This window comes from Filicampus tigris, chromosome 3, assembly GCF_054856515.1.
Source record: "Filicampus tigris isolate MCC_2025a chromosome 3, RoL_Ftig_1.0, whole genome shotgun sequence".
NCBI classification, from domain to species: Eukaryota; Metazoa; Chordata; class Actinopteri; order Syngnathiformes; family Syngnathidae; genus Filicampus; species Filicampus tigris.
In genome coordinates this window covers 24,729,246-24,756,591 of record NC_141219.1, presented here as the reverse complement: position 1 = coordinate 24,756,591, position 27,346 = coordinate 24,729,246, and the positions used below count along the sequence as shown (strand labels likewise).

General features: G+C 40.2%; 1 protein-coding gene across 1 annotated transcript; it reads right to left on the bottom strand.

Annotated features, from left to right (window-relative positions):
• Window positions 1-221: 221 nt before the first annotated feature.
• Window positions 222-25,877, bottom strand: glceb (glucuronic acid epimerase b). The gene is made up of 5 exons (XM_086026463.1): window positions 25,708-25,877; window positions 15,989-16,509; window positions 12,569-12,814; window positions 5,248-5,540; window positions 222-3,126 (listed from the first exon to the last, which is right to left on the bottom strand). Exons 2-5 carry the CDS (start codon window positions 16,494-16,496, stop codon window positions 2,395-2,397), a joined length of 1,779 nt encoding a protein of 592 aa, XP_085882589.1. The 5' UTR covers window positions 16,497-16,509; window positions 25,708-25,877; the 3' UTR covers window positions 222-2,394.
• Between the last annotated feature and the right edge of the window lie 1,469 nt (window positions 25,878-27,346).

Sequence of the window (27,346 nt, the reverse complement as noted above, 5' to 3'; positions counted from 1 at the left end):
GCTTGCTGACCGTTTGAATCAGGTGTGTTGAGTAGAGAAACATCTAGTACATTCAGAATAGTGGCCCTCGCGGGCCCAATTTGGAGACCCCAGTTTTAAATAATTAAAATTATTATTGTCGTTACCGTGGTGGACTGAGGAAATTTAGTTGTCCCGTCCCTTGTTTTAAAAACATAACATTATTTCAGGCAACACACAGGAAGATTAAGAAAATGCGTTTATTTCTTGTTTTGCATTTTTGAAAAAATGTAGTTTTAAAGCACAAAGTTTTCCTTTGTGTATAAACATCTATTTATGGGATTAAAAATGGTAACATTTGCACATTGTGCTTAGACTGGCAAGTCTGTCCAACCACTCTGGGTCTCATGTGGGTACACAACCAAAGTAAACATTTTATTGCATAAATTACGTTAACTCATTGGCAATTATGCCAGCAGATAGTGATGGGGGATATCACTAAAATGAGGAAAAAGAAAGCATAATAATAGAATAACAATAGCAGCTTTCTTAATGTAGATGGTGCACCTCAAAACAGGGACATTTAAAAAATGAAGCCAAAATAAGACTTTTTTCCCCCTAAGTATCTTAAATACATCTTGTGCTTTTGTCTTAATAGCAAAACATTTAACTCTTCTGCAAATTATTCTAAATGAGAGACAAACAGACCCAACTCACACACACTTTTAAATGAAAATGGAAAATAAAATCCATGAGAGTGTACAGTTTTTTGTCCATTTCTGTTTAAAACAGTAGAGCACGTTTTACTAGAATCTGCTCAGGCATTAGAAGTTGAAAGGCACAGTCATATGGACTTGCCTCCCACGATGACTGAAGTTCATGAAATGCTTGAAATCCTGTGCACAAAAATATATACATTTAAGTATTCTTTACTATGCAACTTTGGTATGAAAAAAACCCAGAATTTTTTAGCTACTGTGATGACAGTAAGATACTGTATGAAATGAGTGCATGGGGAGAAACAAAAAACAGAAACAAGCACTAGCATTCTCAGAATAAAAATTGAGGGTTTTTTCCAATTAACAAAAAAACTATAGAATAGTGTAACACACTGATATGAAAGGAAACCTGAACTGATTTAACCTCCAGTCAAGTTAATTGTGTATAACTTACAAGATCAATTCAGAATCATGCCTAGTGGAGCTTTAAGCGGAAGTCAACCAAAACACATTATTTTCATAAATATGTTCCCAGCAGGCCCACCAGTTGAAACACGGCATTCTGATTAATTTTGAGCTTGTGGAATATAAGTTAAGCAGCAAAATGCACTCGTTTTTAGCCATCTCTGGGGGTGGCCATTTTGTCTTCTGTCGACTGAAAATGACATCACAACTGCTCACAACGACCAATCACGGCTCAGATTCAGAAAACAGGTCAGCCGTGAAAATGGCTCAGTGGTGCCCCCTATAAATTTTGAACAAAGCACCCCTGGTTGAAATCTTTATCTACGAAAATTGGGAGGTATGTGCGACTGCCCAAGCCCAACAAAAACGTCTTTTAGAGTCATATCCTAAACCTAACAAAGTCAGACATTTTGATTTTACTTTGCGATTTTGTGCCATTTATGACCTTTTATAGAAGTCATATTTTAACACACTACAGAGTTAATTTGATCATAAAATTTTGGGTGTTTCATCTGAAGATGTTTAAGATGAAAAGTTATTGAAAGCTTTTTATTTTGTTGCACGCTGTTGCCATGGCTACGTATTGTTTGCAAGGGAAAAAAAATGCTGTTTTGAGGCTCTCAACCTGGGTGAATACTCACGAAACTTTGCACACATATAAGGTCTGGCAAAAACATTTTATACTTTTGAGGCTTTTTGCCAGTACCCCAATGTGGCCAGGGTTGCTAGGGCCCTTTATATCTGCTTGCGGCTCTAGTGTATATTGTTGTTTGAGGGGGGAATTGTAGTGCATACTTTGTGATAAGATTATTTATTTGCAATTTCCTCTTCCAAACATGTTTTAAGATACAGTATTCTGTTATTTACAGTTACTTCCACATATATCTACGAGGAAATGTAAAAAATACATCTGTGGAGAATGGTGAAGGATTGAAATGGGCTCACCACCAAAAGTAATTTTTAAAATCAGTTTCTGAAGACAAAAAAAAATGCATGTGCACAGAAACTGCGCATAATTACAAACACAAGCTCCTGATAAAAAAAAGGTGTGCTACAACTGATGCTGAGAGAACACAACACCCGTAACAGAGCCCACACATTCTAATGTTGAAAGCTGCAGCTACTTTAGCATCCTTGGGATTTAAAAAACACTCTACACTGCAATGCATACAGAGTGATGCGCACTAAGAGCTTACTTACTCTTCACATTCAGTCAACCCGCAATTCACACACTGAAGTCTGTGAAGTCTGTCTAGTTGTGCTTAGCACGATTCCCTTTCAAGTAGTTTTTCCAGCGCTTCACCACATCCTTGAAGAGGGGGCTGTTGTCTATAGATGCCAGCAGCTGGAGCTGGTTAATGTGCGTGGTGTGATAGTCCCAGCGGGCCAGGTTGGGCGCAGTGCCCAACATGAAGTGGCGCAGGTCATAGATGCTCCCCGACCCGGTGTCATAGAGCGGCAGCATGGCCTTCAGCGACTCCATGCCGCGGCTGAACAGCTGGCCGGCCTCCTTGCCCAGCTTCTCACCAGCTGTCTCGCTCAAATCGTAGAGTCCCAGCAGGGAGTAGATGAAGCCGTTGAGGACAAAGGAACTAGGTGAAGTGGGATACTCTTCATACCAGTCATATTTGTTCATAAATACAGCCTTGACCCCGTGCTGCGCTGAAGGCACCTTATAGGGCCCGACCGCCTTCAGCGCTGCGTTGAGGTAAGCGTGGTCCTTGGTGAGGAGGTAGGCTCTCACGAGGGTGGACATGGCCTGGCCTTGGGCCATTGCAGAGTACCAGCCAGGGTCTAGCGGTCGGAAGCCCTCACCCAATTTACGTGTGACCATGATGGGCCAGCCGCCATGTTCGTCCTGGTTGCGCCTTAGCCAGTCACTGGCGGCAAAGAAGGCGGCCATGTGGGCAGTGGTGGAGACAGTGATGTTGTCAACGAATCCCCGTCCTTGCAAGAGTAATCGCACAACTCGCTTGGGCATGATCTAAGGGAGAAACCAGGTGCAAATTCACTTAAGCCCACGGCTGTCATTTCATCCAAAAATATACTCAAAACTTTGCATTTCAGTTCACACGTTTGTCAGTAGATTCAAAATGTATGTGAAAGATTAGCTGAAGCAGTTGACAGTGGAAACTCAAAGGCCATTAAAAGATTGTTCATTTTGCTTCAATCTATACAGTAGAGTGTATAAACAATAGCGCAAATGTCAATGACATCTGATTTCCTGAAAGAAAGTTGAAACAGATTAAGTATCAAAATAATGAAACCCCCCCCTGTAAACTGTCCTTCTAATACATTAAAAAAAAGGTTTGGTGTCCAAGAAAAGTGAAATATGTATTAGGGCTAGGCGATATGACTGAAAAGTATATCACGATATAAGTGTTTCATATTGGTCGATATCGATATGTATTGAATTTTTTTTCTTTTTTTTTTAGACTATTGAAAATAATGACCCGAAGAAAAATATATTTAGGTTATTTAATTTTAACATAATACTTAACATTAATAAGAGGTCAATGTAACCATGAAAGAGTGAAATAAACGTGTCGATATAAAGATTAAATAAACTCAATTTTAAAGATAAGGTGCTTAGAAGGACTGAGAGATGTTTGAAAAACTGTCACAATCCAAGTATTTCATATCAGTCAATATTGATAATTATTGATTTTGTTTTAAACCTTACCTTTAAATAACAGTTAACTGTTTTTTGTACATTGTTATGTAGTGTAATGTGCAGTGTGTCCTCCATCAGTGCATTGTAAATGTGTATTTGCATTAGGTCTACCCTAAAGCAGTTGTTGACACATATTAGCCTTCATTCAATGATCATCCAATGTACAATACAATACAATACAATACAATTTTATTTATATAGCGCATTTCATAACAGCTAAGTGAACGAATACGCTCTTGCAGTGCATACATCATCGTTGACCAACCGTCTTAGGACTACTTTTTAGCGGACTCATTATTGCCCTAGTCCATTCATATTTTACTTGCTTGATTTTACCTTGAGTGCGATGCCGGTGTCGGATAATACTGCTAGCATGTCAAAGACAAGAACTCCTCTACTTGTACACCATGGCTCCATCCACGGGTTTTTATAGGGTTATCATGCATAGTATAATTTAATTGTAAGAGTTGTACAGAGTCGAGTGGTCATTTATTTGAGCAAAGTTACGGCGCTCGCTCGCTAGATGCGAGCATAGCGCACGGATGCTGGGATTACTTAAACATAAATCAATGATTAGTGAAAAACTGTCACTCAATAATAAAATGCACTGTCAAGCTTAAGTACGGATGCATAGTCCGAATGGACCAGAGGTCCGTGGTAGAGGAGAAAAAAAGGGACCCCTTTCAGACGTTGATTAACTTGCTCACAGGTTGTATTGTACATGCGGGGCACAGACTACACTACAGATCTATTTTTGCCTGATTTATTAACTAAACGCTCACTTGCCTGAGCAAATAGCAGAATCGTCGGTAGTCATGGATGTTGTTGTTGTTGATGTTATCGGATTGTGCGCTCGTGGGAGGAAGCGGAAATGCAGAGGAAACTACGGTGGCTTAGATAACAAAATCAAACGTGCCGATTTGAAAGTTTTTTAAATCCTTTTATCCGGAAAATTCGGTTACGGTTCAAAATCGCTTACTTGAGCAGCCCTAACTCCAACATTTGGCATTTGGTCACTCATATAGGCTATTAGCTAGCAAATCAGTGCACGGGGCAAGAACAGGAAGTGACAAATGCGGATAAATGCCTTAACTCATTCACTGCCAGACATTTTCAGACCCTCTTTTACCCTAATGTTTGAAAAAAAAAATTTGAAAAAAATATGAATTACTTCCTGGGATTGAATGGCTGGACTTTGAAAAGACAAATAAATTCGTCTTTGGCAGTGAATGAGTTAATCTTCTTACAAGTACAAGAGCAGGATAATTTGACTCTACTGTAAATCCAAACTAAATGTAGGTAGAGGTTCCACTGTCTACAAAAAGTGCAAATGTATTTGCTAGTAATCACAGCTTTAGCGTCCTATAACTAACTACAATAGCCATGTGACTGCATCTGAACTACAATGCGCAGCATCAGCAGGACACCAACCTTAGTGGCTTTAACAGCCTTGGTGTTTGACAAACCAATGCCTTTCCTCAGATCTGTGAGGAGGTCACGTGTCAGGGTGCTCCACGTGGTTCGTGGCCCTATGCCATAGGTGACTTCACGATCTTTGAAGGCGATGAGTTGCGTATTGGTGACATAGCGGATGGTGAAGGGCGAGCCTTTCTCTGTAGTGTCGAGGATCACAGACAAGCTGCCGTTGGAGGTGAACTTGATATCCAAGCTGAGGATGAAGTCTTTGGTGTTATCCAGAGGGAGGGACACTGCCTCCGAAGACTCTGTGTGGAGAGAGGGAGAGAGAGTGGTGGCCAATGTGGTAAAATTCAGAGGAAGAACCAAGGCTCTGAGACATAAGACAATTCTACATTGTAAATGTCTCGCAAGTGTGGGCAAAAACCCATAAAGACCTAAATTTCAAGAATTCCCGAGTGATCCAATATGACAACACACTATTCTAACTGACTGTTTTGTGTTGCGAAGAGAAAGATAAAAATATAACAAACTAAAAAAAAAAAACAAGTCACACATAATTACAATGTAAGAACATCATTTTCACTATCACAGTGTATCTTGCACAAACAATGTCAAGCTATTTCAGGAAGCACACGACATGTTCTCATTCTGCTCTTAATTAATAGTAACAGAAGGGAAGGATGAACACGAACAGAGAGAAATCACAAGTAAAGTACAACACCAGGTGGCAATGCAGTAACTTTTTTTTTTTTAATCAGAATTTGCATCTTGATAGTTAGTCTGCCACAACCGCTCTTTGTCTATGTCTGTTCAAGCTCAGCACAATTATTTCGCTAGATTTCTTGAATTCACTTCAATGCCCTGAAGTGCCGGCAGTTCTGAGAATCATCCTCTTTGGTCAAGCTACTTCTTATTTTGCACAGCTAAAAGAGCTCCAAATACTTACAAAAAACACACAAGACCCCTTAAAAAAGCGGTGAGAGGTGGAAATTACAAAAAAAAAAGTCAAAAAGGAGGATAAATAATGGATTGATGGGTCATAAGAGACATTGTATGCAGCCAGACAGCAAAAGGAGTAAAAATGAGCCAACAGAAAAGGCAGTTGACAACTAGATATTTCTCACATAGCATACTCCAAAATAGCCTACCAAAGCGAGGACCACAGACACACGGGCAGTCATCAGGAGGAGAAATGAGGGAGAGAGACAGTCTGGCAGGGGCCTCGGGATGACTGCGACTCTTTAATGCACTCATAAATCCATTACTTAAGAGAATGCAGCGAGTAAGTGGATTTGTACTCTGGCCCTGTGATGACTCTTCCATCAATAAAGGATGGGTAAAGAATATAGACGAGATTCCACCTCTGTTCTTCACTTGACTGTGGCAGGGATGTCATGTAGTAAACTACTGTATGTCTACTTTACGTTCAGCTCGGTGACTGACCATGTTCACAAGTATGCACAAGCAGACAAATGGACCCAACAGTCAATGCACACTTTACTCATGCATGACTGTGCACAAGACAGATGTAGAGTGGAGTGATTGTAAAGTGATGACTGTTATCAAAATAACAGAATAAGATGTAATGCCAGCGTGAAAACAGAACACCAATAAGCGTATCCCAACAATCTCTCAGGAAAAAAAGAAAGCTCGTCTTTGCTGTCTAATTCAGATTTTAATAGGTGCACCTTTGACATTACCGAGAGCCGTGTATTTTGATTTCTTATACAAATTAGCCACGTGTCTCCGTCCAGGATGTTCAGTATTCTATGGCTAACTAAACAATGACGCTTTTAAACTTGCAAAACCAGTTACAACTAGGTCTGCATAAGATTTGAGGAAACTCCAATACCAATGCCATCTCCCGATCTGTCCAGCTTTATTCTCTCTTGCTTTCCCTCTACAGAAGTCCCTCTCCTCTCTCTCCATTTCATCCCAACCAGTTGAGGCAAATGGCCACCCTAGACCTAGTCCCAGTTCTGTTTTAGCAGTCTTCCTTACAGTGAGTTTTTCTTTGCCTCTTTTACCATGTGCTTACTCATGAGGGATTCAGTTGGTTTTCTTTCATGTGGGGAGAGCGTGGTTATAGACATACTTCTAATTTACTCCAGTTGCAAGAAAAAGTATGTTAACCCTTTGAAATGACCAGGAAATCTGCATGAATTGGTTAAATAATGTGATCTGATCTTCAAGTCACAACAATAGACAGTCTTCTTAAATACAATACCACTCAATTAAATTATATATCTTCATGTTTTTATTGGTCACATAATCTTAAAAAGTACCCGTAGGCTAATCAGGTCAGGAGTCACGAGCCAACCTAGAATCCAATCCCCCCCACACACACACCCCACAGAAAAATGGCCTGACATGAACCATGCCTAAGAGGAAAAAAAAAAAAAAAAAAAAATCATAGCAAATCTGAATGCAGCGGATGATTTCAAGCTGGCTGCAGGCAGCTCAGAGGTCTGTGAAGTGGGCACTTGGGAGACCGCATGTCACCCAAATTTAATGTGTACGTGTGTGAGCTGGTGTTGGCACAATGTAGTACTGTACTACGATGGGTCAAAGGTGGGATGTGTTGTCTTTTTTCACTCATTAGTTAATTAGTTACCATCGCTAGTTGGAATGCACTCTATGGTGTTTGTAGACTACTATTGTCTTTTGCAAAAGCGTAGTAATGTCCGTTCCAATACTTTTGCTCGCTTGAAAAGTGGGTGACTTCAAATTGATACAGTTGATGCACCCCACGATACAAGACGGGCATACACTGCAAGTGCCTTTCCAACACTCTTCAACCCCTTTGAGAGTTGTAGGAACCTAGCTCGGTGCTAACTGCTAATCAGCAGCCCAGCCTGCCTACGTGGTGCATTGCGCTCTTGAAGCAGGATTAGATGGTCAGTCAAAGTGGCTCCTCCACTGTAGCCTTCTCCTCTTTCCACAAGTTGTCTATACTAGCTGCAGCGCAGTACAGTGCAGTTCTCCAGGTAAACTCATACTAGGGCAATGTCGTGACCGGATTTCGCCAACGATAGGGTGTGTCAAATAAGGAGCATGCGATAATTGTGCGCTAAAAATGTTTGTGTTAACGCATGATTAGTATAATATTTTTGACACCACTACTATTACATTAATTTGGGATACACCAAACTGAAAATTCTTGTCCGAAACTGAAAACACAAAATGTAGAAACTAAGGCCGAAAAATAAAAACTGAAACGCCGTAAAAAAAATTAAAAAAAATAAATTTAAAAAATCCACAGCTGGATCATTTTCTGCACTTTGCCAAATTTGTCTAAGTGCGAGCTTTCTGGACACACACATTTATGGCTGCAGGAGACGCAAGGAAGTGTTCTTGTCACTTGCTTAAAGATTTCCCTTCCGCACTACTCGGCTCAGTCAGTTCGGCGAGCAGTTGGCACATCCCGCCGTGGCTGCCCTTGGTGCACCTTAGGTGGCCATGGCGTGACGCTCCCCTAACCATAGCTCGATCAATTGTGTTATGTTTTACTCACTTTTTCTTCTAAAACAAGTTTTACCACAAGCTACAAAGCACTGTCCCGTGAAATCTTACCAAGACACGATGCTAGCCCGCAACCTGCCGTTACAGAGGCCAGGATTTCTCACTGGTTGACAGTTGCTTTTGCGTAGATGATGACAAAAGTCTTTTGGTCGAAAACTCAACTACACTTTTGGGCGATTTTCGGCCAAACATTTTCGGTGATGGAACTTTCAGTGCATCCCTAAAATTGATTAAAGTATTTTAGCTACAAAGTTTCTTTTAAAATAATAAATAAATAAATAAAAATAGAGGCAGCTCATAGAGCTGCAAGCACAACCTCTGCACATGGCTCTGCAAAAATCTTAAAAAGCTAAAATGTTTATAATAATAATTTTATTTTTAAAGTGCTTTTCATAACACTCAGAGACGCTTTACAACATGAATAAATGAATAAATAAATAAGACTCACAGTTAAAACAAATACACACAAAAAAAAAGTAGCAAATATTAAAGAGATGTGAAAAGCATGATGGAATAGGTGAGTCTTGAGGGGTGTTTTGAAGGATGGGAGGTCTGAGCAGTTGCGGATGTGTTGTGGAAGGGAGTTCCAGAGGGTGGGGGCGGCAACAGAGAAGGCTCGGTCCCCCAAGGTTTTGTACTAGTTTCATGAGCTGGAAATATAACACATTGAAAGACTAAAGCTATCCATCCATCCATTATTTTTATTACTATTTGAATACATTTGCATAAAAGTGGTGGTTTATTTTATTGTGCATGTTTCTTTTTTCTGCAGCAACAGAACATTTTGGACCATTCAACCAACCAGTGTGGCAATAAAGGTGCTAAGTAGTTGACAGTGCAGGAATACGCAGATCCCAGATTTTTAATATCAGGGGACTGTCAATTGATCCACGTGTCATAGGAATTGAGATGGTACTCGACACCTGCGCCCTAGATACAGTAAGAACAAAAGAATGAGAGGAAAAAGTGGAAAGAAGCAGAAGTTGACTACGATAGAAACAGACAACAGTGATAGAAAATGATATACTGTATGTAATGACCGGCTTTCTAATGAGTGAGCAGAATACAGATTTACAACAGATGCAGAAAGTATGCTTGCAAATTACAATACTAAGGCGGTCCAAAAAGACTCGGCAGATAGCGGTAAACAGCAGCCTGAAATCTGCAGCTAGACAAGAGAGATAAATGGAGGATTAAGAGTGCTGAGAAAAGACTAAAGAGTAATGATGAAAAGGCCATTGCAAGAAAGCGATGATTGGGAGTTGAGCCGTAAAGCAAGGTGAGCAAGGACAAGAGAGGGAGGGGAAAAATGTGTAGAGCCTGGCAACTGCAAAGAAATTGTTGATGATGAGAGGCTGAAAGGGGGAGGAGGATGAGAGGAAAATTACAGTACAGACAGCAGCTCAGGAGAGGACAACTAGAGAGAAAAACAGCAGGTGCTCGGGACAATCATGACAGCTCACACACTAAGCTTTGGGTGGAGGAAATTTTCAGTTTTCTTATTTAGTCACATTCTCCATATGGTAGCGCTTGAATACTCGCACCTTACACTCACAAATACAGCATGAATAAAAACACATGCACGCACATGTCTACAGCGGGCATTCAGTAACTGTTTCTATATTTTTGAAATGTGCTGTAGGGCTGGGGAAAAAATGCCACACAGCTACTACCAGGGGGTAGACTGAACAACAATTTGACAAAGTGAATCATATATAGTTGTTCGAAATTACAGACATACGGTGCACAACTAAATCTAAAAGTCAATTAAAATTAATAAATGACGAGGTGGGTGACAGCTCTTTTGTGCCTACCGCCAATTAGTGAACAGGAAGCGCAAAGTGTTCCCTGATACACCAAACCGACGTCGGAGGTCGTTAAGCATCGTGGCGTCTGAATGCGCCGTCTGTTTGGTGTAGTGGCCACCGCCGTAGTGTCGTAACCCGTCTGTAAGCGTCTTGGGGGCGTTTACGCATGTTGAATCGGCGTCGCCAGTCGCGACATTTGGTCACTCTGATTGGCTGTTAGCTAGCAAATCAGCGCGCGGAGCACCAACGTGAAGTGACAAATGCGGAAAAACAGTGAGCACGCCTCCGCTGCCTTAATCTTCTTACAAGTACAAGAGCGAGGGTTGACAATGTAAGTATTTCACAATACCGTGTCAAGAACGTGAGGGTTTACTTCGCGTGGGAGCTCATCGTGCGCGAAGAATAGAGCCGAATGCATTGTTTACGTTGTTATAATCAGCCCCCGGCCAACATCTTTCCGGTTGGAGTTTTCCAACCATGAGAAATGGTGACTACCGCCGCCGATGGTATGGAAGGGTATTACATCTTATGCATGCGCAGAAGGTACTTTAATGGCCAGCGTCGCTGTCTGTCGTTGCGGTGTGCTTTGCAAGCGTGACGTGCCGACAGCCGGCCGGACGCCACAGGGGGTAAGCGTCTGTCACTGTTGGTGAATGCAGTTTTGGTGTATCAGGGCCTTAAGTCTTTGGTGGTAAATATTAGTAATCTAATTTAAACTGTAAGATCATTGTAACAGATTTTAAAAGCAGGACAAGTGGCCTATATAACATAATTCACATTTTGTCAAAAATGAGCAAAGGTTAGGGCTATGTTTGGCCATGACTGTGTTTACCTCATGCATCAAAATAACAAGTTACGTCCTTGGATTGAGCCATGCTCAATGGCAGCCCGTGCATTGATGACGCGAGGCAGCGCTGAGCTGCAAGAGCTCAAGTGAATCGCACCACACATTGGTCATTGACCATTCATACGTCATGTCGCGGTTACAGGCTTTAATTGTGCAAAAATATTCTCACTCAAGCACCGGGGTTCTTTTCCCCGGGCGCCTATCAAAGGTTTGGTGATGTGACAAGTGGCCAGCACAAACGCTGAACAAATGCCACATCTCCAGTTGATGTGTTGTCAAACACATCACAACTATGTTTGTTCGTTTTCAGCCTGTTTGAGCAATTTCATGTTTTTCTTTGTTTTTTTGGGGGGAATATGGTTAGCGTAGTGCACTTCTCACTTATAAGCCACAACATATAATTAACTCAGACCAAGCCCTCCGCAGGGGTAATGTTATATTACTAAGGTACATCAACATTAATAGCACTGTCTGGAAGCCACGTATAAGACCCGAGACAAGGTCAAATTAACCAAGTGGGCGTCTTCCAGCAAGGTCCGTGAGATAATGATTACATGACACCAATGTGCACATTTTATATTTTGACTCATTTTTCTTTCCAGCTCCGTAACTCACATGTGCCCAATCAACTTTTCACTTTCTTTTTAGAAGGCGAATATGAAAATGCGAAATGTCAATACAGCGCAGGTTTGATTTTGTTGTTGTTGCGGGAGGTGACAACAGTGTGCGACTGCACATTCGTGCAGCTTAGACTGCTGAGAGGGAAGTGATGAATGAAGTGAGGCTCAATTCACAGCTACGTTCAGTCCATATTCCTCCGTGAATAACGAGGAGTTGACTGTACAAGAATGCTGATCTGGACTTAGCGTTTATACAAATGTCAATGTTCTCAGCCTCTCAAGTTCATTTGGCACTAATCATTGCATTGTCTCCTATTTCCTTGCGTAACATTATTTTTAGGAATCTGTCATAATGCAGTGGGTCCACTGCCAACCAACACAGTCTGCTGCGATTATGACACAGTTTGAGTCACACCGCACATACAAATCATTCTGTCCTCTAGGGTGTAACTCATATCGAACCTCCTACAGCCGCAGTTAACTAGCGCCAAACACTTTGCCCCAAGGCCACCTGGGCTCGTGGAACGCGTACATACCTGGAGCACTAAACTGGCGAACTGAGGAAGCACGGCTCTTGTCGTGGACACGGCTGAGACTGCAGCCCTTTGGCACACTCCATGTTGCCATGCTGGCTCGGCTGTCTCTCTCCTCGGCTGTATCGTAAACCACCAGGTGGGGTGGACGCTCTGTTAGGTTTTTGCTGTAATGACTCAAGCCATACTGGGCAATCTGGATGGCATAGAAGTAGCCCTGAGGACCCCACTGAGTGGACAGAGGCACACCTGCGGAAGAGACAGGAGAAAATTTTCACAAGCTACAGGGACATTTCATAAATTCTTCAATCTCTCAAAAACAACAAGCCTGATAATGTAGTACCTAAATCACCCCTACATAAAATCTATATCAGTTCATCTGTGACACTGCTCAACTGTGATTCAAATTTGGAATGGCAGCAAACCTAATCGCAATCAGTTTGTTGGACACATGAAAAATTGCATACCGTGCAACAGTTTAGTGGCATTCGGTCACCTGGCTCAGAATACGGCATGCCAAAGCAATCAACCTGGACACCGTACTGACATGTGCAAATCAATCATTTGCTTCCATGGCTGTTCTCCATTATCGTAATCTTTAAACCTGATGTTGTACAGAGGAATGGTGACAAGTTGTCACGTGATTCTCAGCTGATCCGGTATCGGGTGAAAAAGATTGGTTTTATTCATTTTCTGAACAGTTGCATTGCCAAACACAACAGTATAACTTACATATATATTACATGATGTTACATATAACGTATAAGTTACATCAAATAAAAACAGCAGACACACACATACGCACAGTGTGGTGATGGGTGAAATAAAAACAAAATGGGGCACGTCATTGCATCTGTGGGACCGAAAGGTACACAACTCCGCTTTATTTTTTATTTGTTTGGCTGCGTGTCAGAAGTGGGGCACCTGCGTGTAACGTGGTACCAGTAAGTCCGTTCCTGACGCCGTTTGGCTGGCTCGGACTGACCGGGCGGGTCTGAAATATAGACGGGAACTCATAGACGGACTAAAGTGTAGACACATGTCCAGGTCTGGAAATCAATAGTGTTGTTTTTAGATGAGAGAAGTCAAACACGTACCCAACAGCTGCAGCCTTTAAATTGCTATGTAAATGTATTGTTTAGCATTAGATAAATCAAAAGCACTCAAACAGAGGAATCCCCATTCTATTTTAAAGGTTATATACTTTAGAGAAGGAAGAAGGGAGAATTTGAGTCGTACGGGCCCGATTCTACTTGATTTACGATTCACTTTGATTTTCGATTCAGTTAAGGATTTCACGCAGGACCAATTTTGTTTTCATATGGAAGACATTCTCAGAAGAAGCAATGTTGCAAATAGTAGAACCGTCTTGCTCTAACTTGATGGATTAGTAAAAATATGAATTTTTACATTAATTTAACCCATTGCAATTTCATTAATCATGTATGTTTTATTGAGTGTGGCCTAGTCAAAACAATTCCAAGAACTGGGCAGGCTGTGTAAATAAAGTGGCAAAAACACACAAATAAAATCACGACATTCACATTCCTGTGACTGTCTCACAAAATGTCAGTTTATTGCTGACTTCGTATTTTCTTTTAAACCCCAAAACTTCCAGACATCTTCCTTGACGCTTGTTGGCACTAATATCAGTGCTTCCACCATGTTGTTTTGACATGCTACTCTCACTTTGTGAAGATCTTACATGAAGCAAGATGTTACATGAATTTATAGGGAAAAAGACGCATTAAAAGGATCTATTTATGGTTTAATGAATCGGTATTGGGCTGTTAAATAGGAAATCATGTCAGTTTGATTCATTGATTTTTTTTAAACCCAGCCCAGTTATAGTGACCATTCCATCAAATTGGTGCTATTTGTATCCCCAGCCAATTGCATGAAAAAAATGTTATGCACATTGACATGCATTGTATTTAAAATCAACATTCAATTTGTGTAAATGTCATGGCTATAGTTCCTGTATTTTCTAATGTTATGCTAAAAGCCCCAGTAGAGTTTCAGTACAAAAAACAAATGACATGAAAAAACAAATCTGAGGTGGCCCAATACACATTTTGAGTTAGGACTTGGGTTAGTTCAATGTTTATCATCATCAAATTTACTGCTTGAAAATAAAGTAAACATGTAGAACTTTGACTTTATTTTAATAGTGTTTCAAAAAGAAATTAGCACTGATTTGGTGGAATGGTCCATATAATTAAAAATAAATAACAGATATACACATTGATGTACTTTGTAAACGCATTTCTGTATTTGCATAGTAATTTGAGAAAAATCGGATGCACACTCTTTTTGTCATAGAGAAGGATCCAGTGGAATGTAATCTTGAGAACATTTATTGTGCAGAACTCAATAGTAATAAAAAAAAAAAAAAATCAATACTCAGAACTGTATTGTGAAAACAAACAATATTGGGTGATCTAAATATCCAATAACCTACAGATATAATAATATACCTTTGAGCTTATAGGCCACTGCTGCCCCTAATGTAATATCATTAATTTCTGGTCCTGTTTAGCTATGCGTGTACTGTGTCGCATTATTTTGTATAATTTCCTCTCCAGACATGTATTAAATTGCCTGCTACTTTACCGTTCAAAGTTGCATACGCTCTGCTATAATGCGGTTCCAGCCAGACTTCCGTGAAAAGTGCACTCAATCACTGAAGCGCTTAATTCTGGTCTTTCACAATTACATGCCAATCTTACGTTATCTTTGAAATTAGCATGTCTTCTCCGTCTTCTGTTAATTACTCCTGATCGGCCCTTCGTGAGAACGATGCTTGTCAAAAGTGTAGCTTATTCGCCGCCACAGATGCGATCATTATTGATCCAGTTGAAACTAACCAGCTGGTGCGGTGTAGCACCAAGATAGTTTACTTTGACCGCCAATGTCCCGCACATACTGTAGGTGATCTAAACATTGTGGCAACATTATAATGCACGTATGCAGCCCAGCAAAGCTTTTTGGGACAATCCCCGCCCATCCGCCCTTTTATTTTGAAGTTGTCCCGCGTGGTGGCGTGCCTGCTTGCTTGACTTTCACTAGACCGTTTTCAATATTTCGGCTTGCTTTATCACAGTTTTTATTGCCATTATATGGTTGCTACCAACATCAACACAACACCATCCCGAAATCATATTCAACGACTAATTTAGGATGCTAAGAAACTGAAAGTTAATTACGCCGTCATTGTATGATATGGCACAAGTCTACTGAAAACAAGTCCCGAAACATAACATTTTGAAATATAAAATTAAGATATTCGACAGTATCTTTGTAAACCAGGATTATTGTTGCTTGGAGACTTTTAAAAGTCAAGAAAAAAAAAATCGGAGCATTGTTATATAATCATAGAAAATCGCCATACAAGTGACAGCCCATTATATAGAATAGCCTTACCTTCCACTCCACTTATGCATTTCACTCTGTCACGGACTTCCACATTGTATCCCTCAAAAGACATAAAGACTCCATTTGGGTGATAGGGCTCCCGTTGTGCATAAACCTTCGAGTAACTATGCTGAAACTCAAAGCGATCGTAGCCATCATACTGCACCACTTTTCCATACACCTCAAAGTATTTTTCCATCCAAGTAAAGGGCATATAGATCTCTCCACCCTCACGTCTGCCTTTGACTGTGGATTCATCGTTGATCAGGCAGTCAATTTCCTCAAACTTGCTTACACCAACAACAGGTGGAGGTTCTGGAGGCTGTGGAGGGTGCTGTTGGCTGCTGAAGCTAGCATCCCCATCCTTTGGACTTGGTGCCACCAAAGCAGCTCGAGGCAAAAAACGTAGGGAGGTGTTACTAGAGCAGCGATTCCACAGCAACACAGTGATGAGTGTGAATAGGGCGCAGATGACAATGAGGGTCTTATAGTTGACTCGAGCAGCCAGGCAACGCATGGTCACAACTCCCCTAAAAGAAAAACAAAAACACTGTATTACATAAAATTGGAAACCAATTGGCTGGGTCCACATATCAAATCTTTAGGTATAGGCTTTAAAGGGGAAGTCAACCCAAACATTTTTTTCAACAATATGTCCTATGCAGGCCCACTAATTGAAACAAGGCAATATGATTAATATGAAATATGAGTTAAACAGTAAAGTCCACCCGTTTTTAGCCAGCCATGAGGGTGTGTGATATCATTTTCAGTCGACACAAGTGACAAAATGGCCGTCCCCAGAGATGGCTAAAAACGGGTGGATTTTGTTGCTTAACTCATACTCCAGAAACATAATATTAATGAGAATGCTGTGTTTCAACTAGTGGGCCTGCATAGAACATATTCTTAAAAAACATATGTTTGGGTTGACTTACCCTTCAACCTGAAGTTTTCACAGAAATTCAACACTTACAAAATAATTTATATCTCAGCCCCTGTAGCAGACAGAAACATAATTCAAAAAGAATTAAGAGAGCTTAGACATGTGGCTTTCACACACGCAGAGTTTATTATTATTTACTGTTTCAATCGAAGATCTAAAAATAACGTGTGAGTGCAAGAAAAGCACTATTTTAATTTGAAAAAGAAAATTGAGTGGTAATTACCATCCTCTATTCTGTTACAAAGACATCAATATCGCCATTGTCTACAAACCATTTCATATCACGTTCGACTGGTTCAAAGTCCACGAGAGGGTCGTACATATATCACTGCCGTTACTTATTTCAGAGCTCCCGGCAATCCGCGGCATCCTCCGTGGTCTCGCAACACCTTCGCGTATATTTTGATGCATTAAATTGGCTTAAGAGATGTTTAATTGGATTAAAAAAATAAACAGACGTATCCGCTCCCGGCTCTAGTGGTAGAAAAGCGGTTATGTGCTCCCGTCCTTAATGGGGGTAAGTATTATACGTTAAAATAATTTGTAATTTTTTTTGGTCCAGGTTCTTATTTTTAATAGTAAAAAAAATAAAAATAAAGGAATATATATATCGCTAGAACAATATGAAATACTTGTATTGTGATGTACTTTTCTATGTTCTGTTCAGTAGAATAGATCAATAGACTGAGCATTGTAATTACAACAGCTCAACTTTGCCGCTTTGAGAGGAATAATCAATCCGGATAAGTGGTTCTATGTCTTTCTCCAGCATATTGCAGAGCCAGTTAAAAAATACAATTGCAAATTGCATCCATCTATTCTCTCTACCGCATATCCTCACTTTGGCGGGTATTTGGGTAGCCTATCCCAGGTGACTTTAGGACTTATGGAAAGTTGAGTTCATTTTCACTGACCACACCCAAGTTTAATTACTTCTTGACCAGTTCAATCTTGAAATCACATAAATGGACAACGTGCCCATCAACACTTCTTACGTATGTCACGATAATATGCTTCAATTGTGCAGGGATAATATCGGGACACTTTCCCCGGCCGGTTATGAGGAGACTGGTGAGGTGACGAGAGGACAGCACGAATGCTGAATAACGCCGCGTCTCTATTTAATGTGTTGTTAAACTATTTTTGTTTGTTGTCAAACACTTGGAGAAATTCCACCTGCAATTTTTTCAAAAAATTGAACATACTGAACAATAAGTGTTACAGGCGTACCGTGTAGTGTATACTACGCTTGTTACCATGGTAACAAACAAGCCACAACTTGACAATAGCCATATTATTAACAGAGACTGCAAGCCCTCAGCACGGATAACCTAGTGCGTGGTTAGCGCTGGGTCATGAAATCTTTAGGCTAATGTGGCCACGTTTAAGCATACAGGTAGTTAGCCACGACATTGCAGCATTATGTGGCGGTAATGCAGCCTGTTTCTCCGCCATCTTGCTACATGCACCGCTCATGCATGCACACGGTGGAGACAGGACCTCAAATAACAAAACAAAAACACGTTACATTTTGGCTAAGTGCATGTTGTAGTGGTAGGAATGGGCCAAGTTATTATCAATAAGGAAGTGGCAATCCACCGAATCTATACAGATGAAATGAGGGCATTTATATAGCGGGGAGGGTTGACTCATGCTGTTCCTTGGTTGCGCCATCTCGTCCCCCGAAAAATAAAAATAAACGTAAACACCGATTGACGTTTTGTTCCCCAAACAATGCTGAAAGCAGCTAGTTACAAGTAGCATCCCACAACCTCTCAGTCTCTTTCGTTGTCACACGAGGCCAATTCGCTGATGAGCTTGTATAATCTTCTTCATCACACAGCAGTGCAGCCTTTGGAGACCCGTTTGTTCCGTGTTTCAGAGACGCAGGGGGAGGCCCCATGGCCAGTGTTGGTGTCCCCAGGTGATAGCACCTGTCGTCCGTTGCCAACAACAGTGGGAGCCGGTACCTAAACAAACCCCAGAGAGACGGGCGTCGCACTGCAGAGATGGCTGTATTTATGGCACTCGTTCCTATATGCTCATTAAACCCAACTCAAGATTGTTCTTTTCACTCTGAATTGTTCCTACAGTACATAGTTACGTACGCAAACATCCGCATTTCTCTCTCAGGCAGCCTGCCCCTCCCTAACGTGTACGCACGCAACCGCAAATGGCAAATGAATATTCAGTATGACAGTGGACCCGGACAATTTCATTTGTCCACTGTGACGTGTTTGGTGATTCCATTGGTCAGATGTGACAATACTATGGCTAAAGCCATTGGTGGCTTAAATTCGTCAGTAAAAATTCATAAATAATGCATGTCAAATTCAAAGCAGCAGGCTTCAAAGAGTAAACACAAAAAGTAGAATATTATATTCCCAAAACTGTTGCACATTTGAAGTGAAAACAAATGCAGCCGCAATCTTCTGACATATAGTTTCTGAAATGTTCCTACACTTACTACACGTGATATAGTCACTACCATAGCTATGATATGAGCGTGTAAGAACTTCACTTCACTTCACATACTTCATGGTGGTACAAATGTGTCAGTGAATTGCTCTTCACGGCGACCGTTTTTCGGCACATCTTATGTTATGTATATTCTAATCAGTATAACGTAGTATTTTTGTTAATAAATACCAATAAAAAGAACTGAAGTTGTTTAGCTGTCAGATATTACTCCATTGCTTTTTACTGATGTACAGTGGTCCCTCACGGCATCGCAGATTTTTTGTGTGCTATTTTGTATGCTGTTTTTTACAGCATACAAACCCCGCATTGTGTCCTAATTGACTGCCTGTATTTTTTACAGCGCAATTCAGCCTGCTGTTTTTTACAGTGTACAAGCCCATATTGTGTCCTTATTGACTGATTGTATTTTTTACAGTACAATACAGCCTGCTGTTTTTTACAGCGTACAACCTCGACTATGTAAGATTTTTTTTTTTTTTTTTTTGATAAATCATGGTGACCAGCGTCGTTTTTCAATACAGCTGCTGGTTGCAATAGAAACCTTGTGGCGCCATCACAGCACAACGTGTGTAAGATTAAGTAGAGCAGTCAAATTGACTGGCATGCTGTAGTTAAGGGAGTAATGGCTCATTGCTATTTTTATATTGTTTAATAGCATAAAATTGCACTATGGTAATAAAATATATACAGAATTAGGAAAAGTCAAGAGGCCAGGAGCATCTTCTATCTATATACGCAGAGTAATGACACATCAAAGTTTGAAAGCAGTCAAAATGACTGCTCTTGTATTTCTAGTAGTCATTTAAAAAATTTTTTTAAAAAACACATTACACAATGTTTTTATAATATTAAGAAACGATTGTAAAAAAGAAAATGTATAAAACGGCCAGCAGACAAAGTCAAATCCCTTTTTTTCCCCTCGGGTTAATTGACAGACAACATAACAGGAGGGTTAAAAAATGTTTTGATCTTTGATTAATAATAATAATTATAATAGTAGTAATAATCATGCATACTTATTTTTCTTATTAAGGTTTGAATTTTGAGCATGTTTAAACAAGAGAGAAATGTGAGAAAATGTTAATGGTGAGGTTTACAGGAAAAAAAGAAGTTTCGTACAGTATTACTTTTTTACCATTGTTTCATTTCAGTTCCGGTATCGAGGTTCTTTTTGCAGGTAGTGTATTGAAGTCAAAATATTGGTATCGTGACAACACTATTCCAGACCTCAGACCAACAGAGAACCTGCAGGGGGAGTTTAAAGTCCATGTTGCCCAGCAAAAGCAGCATGAGAGGTCAAGTGAAGATTTTCATGGAAGAACGGGCCAAAACACCTGCTACAATGTGTGAAAGCATGGTTAAGAACTACAGTTTGACCTTTGTAATTGTCAACCAAGCTTACAGTTAAAGATTGTCCAAATATTTATTTTCTGCAAGAATATACATATAAATTGTTTAAAAATCATACATTGTAATATCCTGGATTGTTTGAGGGGGGCATTGTCTCTCACCGTTGGAAGTGTACCAATGATGTAAATTACAGACCTCTCTCATCTCTTTAAGTGGCACAACTTGTACAATCAGTGGCTTTGCATTAGAGATAGACCGATTATCCGATATTCGGCGATTATCGGCATCTGCCTTTTTTTTATTTTAAGGCCGATAAATTAAAAGCTGGTTTATTGCACCTTGCTGCGGCGTGGTTCTCTATCTCTCTCTCTCTCTCTTTCTCTCTGCAACTGGCCCCTCCCTACAAAGCAGATTGGCCCGCCCACAGCAACATCTGATTGATCCCTTGTGCAGTGGGTAACAGCCAATCAGCGTAAAGCTGCCTGCGGCTTAAGCACAGCAGAAGGCGAGTCAGAAATTCATGTTATTAAACAGACCTTTAGGAAATGCTCATAAATGTTAGTCTACTATAACTGACAAGCATTTGTAACATTACTATGAGCCCTTCTATGTCTTATAAACACAAGGGGCAGTTTTGCTTGCCACAGTAAGATGTCTTGCCTTGAAGCTAGCCGCTCCGCCATTGTCACAAAGCAGAGATGAATGCTTTGTGAACAACATTTTGATAAAAGTAAGAAGTGAGTGGGTGCGTCTCTGTGTGTAACCAACATGTCATGAAAAGCTAAACACGACTCAACTTTATTTATAGAGCACTTTAAAACAACCACCACTCGTCGTCATGTTTTCTGCTTCCACAGAAAGTCAGTATGGTGGAGACGGCAGCTGCATATGCGACACACGTGACAGAACACCCACAAAAGCAATGGAGAGAAGACACAACCGTGTTGATGAGATTATTTTTCTGGCTAGTAGCTGCGATGAGGATGCACTTTTCTGTTTTTGAACTTTAAAATAAAGATGTGTGAAAGATAAACATTTCAGTTATAGTGGAGTTGTTTTCATTGAACTATAAGACATGCATCCGAGCCTGGGAGCTGCGGGAACTTTTTGTTAGACTTTTTAAACAAAGTTGTCTATTTTCTAAGATCTAAAAAAGCTTTAAAATGTTATAAATCGCTAAAGTTTTTCAAATATACATGTGCTTAGAGGCATTTAAACTAAGTCAAGTGCCCTAGTTTTTATTTTTCAAAATTTCGACACCATTTTAACCCTTTTTTCTACGAATGAATATGGGCCTCAAATATCGGTTATCGGCCTCCTTGATCACTAATAATTGGCATCGGTCTCAGCCCTGAAAAAAGCATAACGGCTATCTCTACTTTGCATAACACGCAAAAAAAATTAACAACACAGATGTAATATTTTCATAAAGGGTTAAAAATACAATACAACGATGCTACACATAAAATAATTGTAATTATATTTTAATTTTTTAAGTTTAAACTTAACGCATTATATCATAAATATGCAAGTTCTGGCAGGGCCACCACAATATGGCTCACGGTGGCCCTAAAAAGGCTTGCGGATTTACTTAAAAAGTAAATCTAAGGAAAATTACTACATAGCAATATCTGTCATTATTGGGATATAAATGACCTATATAGGGATGTTAAGTTTTTCCCATATTGAACAGCCCTATGGACTATGGTGTCTATAGTAAAGAGGGTGGGTGACAGCAAAGTGAGAGAGAGAGAAAAAGGTACCCACTCCAGCTTTCCAGGAGGACCAAATTATTTAAGGAACACTACATTAGACCAATACACTGTAAAAACAACAGTATTGTCTGTTCCTGTATCTCGCAACCTGCAAACCACCACAACAAGCAAATTTTTATAGCAATATCATGTTCCAGTTCCCAATTGAAGTATATCAATAAAGTCAATTTACATTAACACACTTTTTCAATAACATCATCCAATGTATAATAATAGCAATAGTTGGGTTGATGGTTGCATTTTAAAGTCTTAGTAGTGCTGCAAGGAGAACTAACCGACAAAAACATTTACAGTAAACTAAACGCAGACAAGCCACACAATTGTCAATTTAAAATGCAGAGACAATCGAAATGTCACACTCCACCCACCACCACAAGTCAAATCGCAACCTGTGTGAAATGCCATATACCGCATTACATTATCAATTTGCAAGAATCCACTTGAAGAAGCATGGACACAGAAGAATGAAGGCAAGTGATGTGTAAATGTTAAGACATGTTTTAGATTCCTTGTCCTTAGGGCAACTCAACCACTGAGGTGAAGTGAGTGTTGGAGTTTGAGTTAGTTATTAACCATCATTCCAGAGAACTGCCGCATCAACAAAATAAATCAGGGGTGGTAGACATGGCTGAGGTGGGAGAGGGGTTATCTCCCAACCGAAAGGTTGCAGGTTCAATCCCGAACCCCTGTGACTATGTCAAAGTGTCCTTGGGCAAGATGATAATGATGAGACCACTTGTTGCTCTAAGTAGTCTCAGAATGAGACAGCGTTAAAGCACTAGAACAGGGGTGTCCAGCTCCGGTCCTCAAGGGCCGCTTTCCTGACCGTTTTCCAGCGTTTTCCTCATTGCTGCATCACACCTGATTTAAATGATCAGCTCATCAGCAAGCTCTGAAGAAGCTTGATAACGATCATGATCTTTTGAAACAGGTGCGTTGCATCTGAGATAGATGGAAAACAGGTAGGACACCGGGCCCTTGAGGACCGAGTTTGGACACCCCTGCAGTATAACCTCTAAAGTGGGAAAGCACAATAAAGGTGAAAGCCCAAAGCATAATTACATTCAACCAATGCACAGAAGGTTCCGGTACAAGTGCTACATAACTCTGCAATAGTCATGCCACCAATAGCATTGTTGGTTTAAAACATTTTAAGCAACCAGGGGTCCATTTCACAAAGCAGGTTTAGTGAAAACTCAAGAGTCTGCGAACCCTGAAAGGAGGAAAACTCTTGAGTTTTCAGTTTCGAAGAGGTCGGTAACTCAAACCAGAGAAGGAGGGTTAACTCTAGCCAGTTTCAGAGAGAGCGAGGTAACTGAAGCTCTCTGTCAGTTACCGCAGTTACAGACCCTCTGAATCTAACCTGGTCGGGACCAAGTTTAAATCAATGAACCTTGATGAATTTCATTTCCTCATGTATGTATCTGGATCGAGATGATTTTATTTTGTGAAACCACTTGATGAAATTAACGTGAGTAAATTCAACACACCATTTGTTTCAGTGTAGGTGGAGACAAATGTGACATGTCCTTTTGATAATGATCCCGCGAATGAAGATGCCGCACTACTCCGCAGAGAATTAAATATTTGTCGGTAGATCAGACCATGCAGGAGTGTTTTTGCATTTCCAGACAATTTTCTTTTTGAGCGCACAAGTAACACAAACACATCGGAAGAAAACCACTACAAAAGTAAACTACAGCAAAACCTGATACAATTAAATAAACAGTCATATATAATTTCTTTGACTTGAAATGTACATAGTAAAATAAATCTTAATCGGAATTAGGCAAGTCGACCCGTAGTGTAAATCAAATCTAAGGATGTCCAATAACACATGAGCTAAATAAGACCTGAATAGCAACAACAGGATGGTACGTCTGCCTCACGGTTCTGAGGAGGGTTCAAATCTCGGCTCCAGGCATACTGTGTGGTATTTACATAGTCTCCCCCAAAGCGCGTGTTTACTCCAGTTCCATATTCTAAAAACATCGTTGGTAGGTTACTAGAAGATACTTAATTAGGTGTAAATACTTATTTTTCTATATGTGCCCTGATTGACTGGTGATCAGGCAACCCCACATCTCGCCCAAAGTCAGCTATGACCAATTCCAGCTCATTTAAAATGAACACGATCATGTAACATTAAGTAGTAGCTCAAATATAGGAACACTTATGCATACTATGCTAAAGCTTTTCTATGAAACACCTGAGATTGATTTTATTCATAAAAAGATGACTAATGTTAAGAATATCCCAAGAAAGAATCGAAATATCATGCACAGGCTACACGTACTACAGAATGACTTGCATGAGAAGGCAGGTGTATTAACATGCTACAGTGCATCTGAATAGATTGCACACAGACAACTCAGTAGTACACCTGTTTTAGTCAACGATAATTTTACTTTTTCAAACACTAAGTCGGCGAGGGAAACAAAGAATTGTGTGCTGGTTGCCCCCCCCAAAAACTGCTGTCTATTATTTTGAATAAATAAATATACAAAGATTTAGAAGTTCCGTGTCATCTAACTGCCTTTACTGATGTTTAATGCTTTTGCCATTGTATCGTTTTAATATCGCTATCAAGGTATTTTACATCGGTAATACATGCATACATAAAACTAATCTACATCAGTGAAGTAGATCAGTTTAGGGTTAGCTAAGCCCGTGCAAGATGTGTGCATTCTGACGGGGAATATAAACAACTTTGGGTGCATAAGTTCACATAGTTGCTGGCATGGATCCAAAAACTACCGAGTGTTGAGCCCCCTTGTGTAGCTGCTTCACAACAATAGCGATAACAAAAACGATACTTACACAAGTGAACAATAAGGGAGCACAATGCACCAGCAAGTGAACCAATTTATATTAAGCAGACATGTCGTTAGCATACAAGCTAGGGGTGGTTTCATATCCCAAGGAGGACGGTGAGCTTTGAAGTTACTGCATTCTTTTTCTAGTTCAGTTAGTACAAGCCAATGCGCTCGATGCTGCTTTATGTACGGGACGGTAAAGTGATTTCAAAGAAGAATATGTTTTGGGAAAGGACAACGGCTGAGGGTTTTTTCTATCTCTCTTTTTTGGAGGACCTGGTTATATACAAGTGTGATTCAGCTAGCTGTGCATATGAGTGTGTAAAAAAGGAAGGCAAAAAGACGTGCTGTAAGCGACCTTACCTGCAGCATCAACGGTGAACAACGGTGCAGTGCGAAATCTTGTTCGGCCACGATGACAGTAGTTGTTTTTGCCTGTAAAGCAGTTTAAAATATTCCTACTTTACCCTAGGCAGAATCAACCAGGGAGGACAAACAGAACACAGCGCCTCCTAATCACAACAGTGAATGACCAGTCCACGGTGAAGGGTCTGCTTTGAGCTGCAAGGATTTTTGATATCGCGAGATAAAACGATAACTCCATGAACCAATTAAAATGGCACATTTCTCGTCATCTCTCTATGAACACAGAAGAGAGAATAATCTGAAGTTTAATATATTTGTCATTGATCCGATTTATCACTTGATGTTTTAACACCTCTTGAATAGATAACAAATTGACAATACTGTGTCCGAGCAATTCAAATATTGTCTTAGTAGTAGTGGTTTGAAGGAAAACGTTATCCAGAAAATAACAGAATTGCTGCGTTTCACACATGTTTTATATGCTGTAAAATCTCGTTTTTTCCCCTTGACGATAAACAATAGACAATAAATTGTCGGTGTGGCTCAATAACTTTCCAAGTGACGTGTTTTCTTTCCAGATACAATAGAATACACATATTTATTCAATACTATAGACATTTTGTTACTGTTTTAGTGTCCACATGGAATCTAATTTAAATCAAATCAAATGTATGTGTTAATCACAAGTAAGCCTCAAAGGGCTTCACAGTTGACAAATATTACCGACATTCCCTGATCTTAACCCCGAGAGGACAAGGAAAAACTAAAAAAAAAAAAAAAACAATTCTGGGGAAAAATGACAAACTTCGAGAAGGTACCACAGATGGGGGAATGCCCCATTCAGGATGATCAAGCTTCAATGGATACCGAGTGGGCAACATTTAACATATAATATGATGCTATGCAATGTTGGTTGAAATATACAGTATAGTGTGAAAGTCCAATCAAATGAAGTGCTACAGCAAGACGTTTTTGGTGAAGTGGGTCCTGGCCCAGTTGGCTAATGCAGAACCCTCCATAGCAGCACCTTCAAGGATGTGATCAACCTCCGATCTTGTATCAGTCAGTTGCTGTAGAATTCAGACAGCCACTTCCATTTTGGCAATCGTCATATCCACCTCCCCCGGGGAAGAGGGGGCAGGAGAAAGAATAGAAGCGGCAGTAAACAGGTCAGCAAGTAGTTCAACTAAATGCAAAAGTTAAGTCTATATGTATGTCTTCAGTCAAGATTTAAACATTTCTACTGAGGTAGCAGCTCTAATATCCGTGAGTAGGGCATTCCAGAACACAGGTGCCCGAACTGAAAACCCTCTAGAACCTGTAGACTTATTTTGGGCTCTCGGAACCACACTAAAAGTCCTACATCTTGTGAACGAAGGTTTCGGGATGGAAAATATGGTACCACCAGGTCAATGAGATAGGAAGGTGGTAAGCCGTGCAATATATTATAGGTAAGTAGCAAAACCTTGTTTAATCATCATCATCATCATCATCATCATCGTATATTTTGTCAGAGCTGGGCATTTTACCAAAAAATTGCAGTCCGTTTATTGCCTTCCGCCTACAGCAAGGGTACCCTTCCGCCGTCCGTTTATCCGCCAAAATAGACGATTACATAGTTGGAAAAAAATGGGCT

Excerpts from the sequence above, each read along its gene's own strand:
- glceb (XM_086026463.1), bottom strand. The coding sequence starts at position 16,496 with ATGCGTTGCCTGGCTGCTCGAGTCAACTATAAGACCCTCATTGTCATC. Across the intron at positions 12,815-15,988 it reads ATGCATAAGTGGAGTGGAAG|GTGTGCCTCTGTCCACTCAG; the intron begins GTAAGGCTATTC and ends TCTCTTCCGCAG. Across the intron at positions 5,541-12,568 it reads TCGCCAGTTTAGTGCTCCAG|AGTCTTCGGAGGCAGTGTCC; the intron begins GTATGTACGCGT and ends CTCTCCACACAG.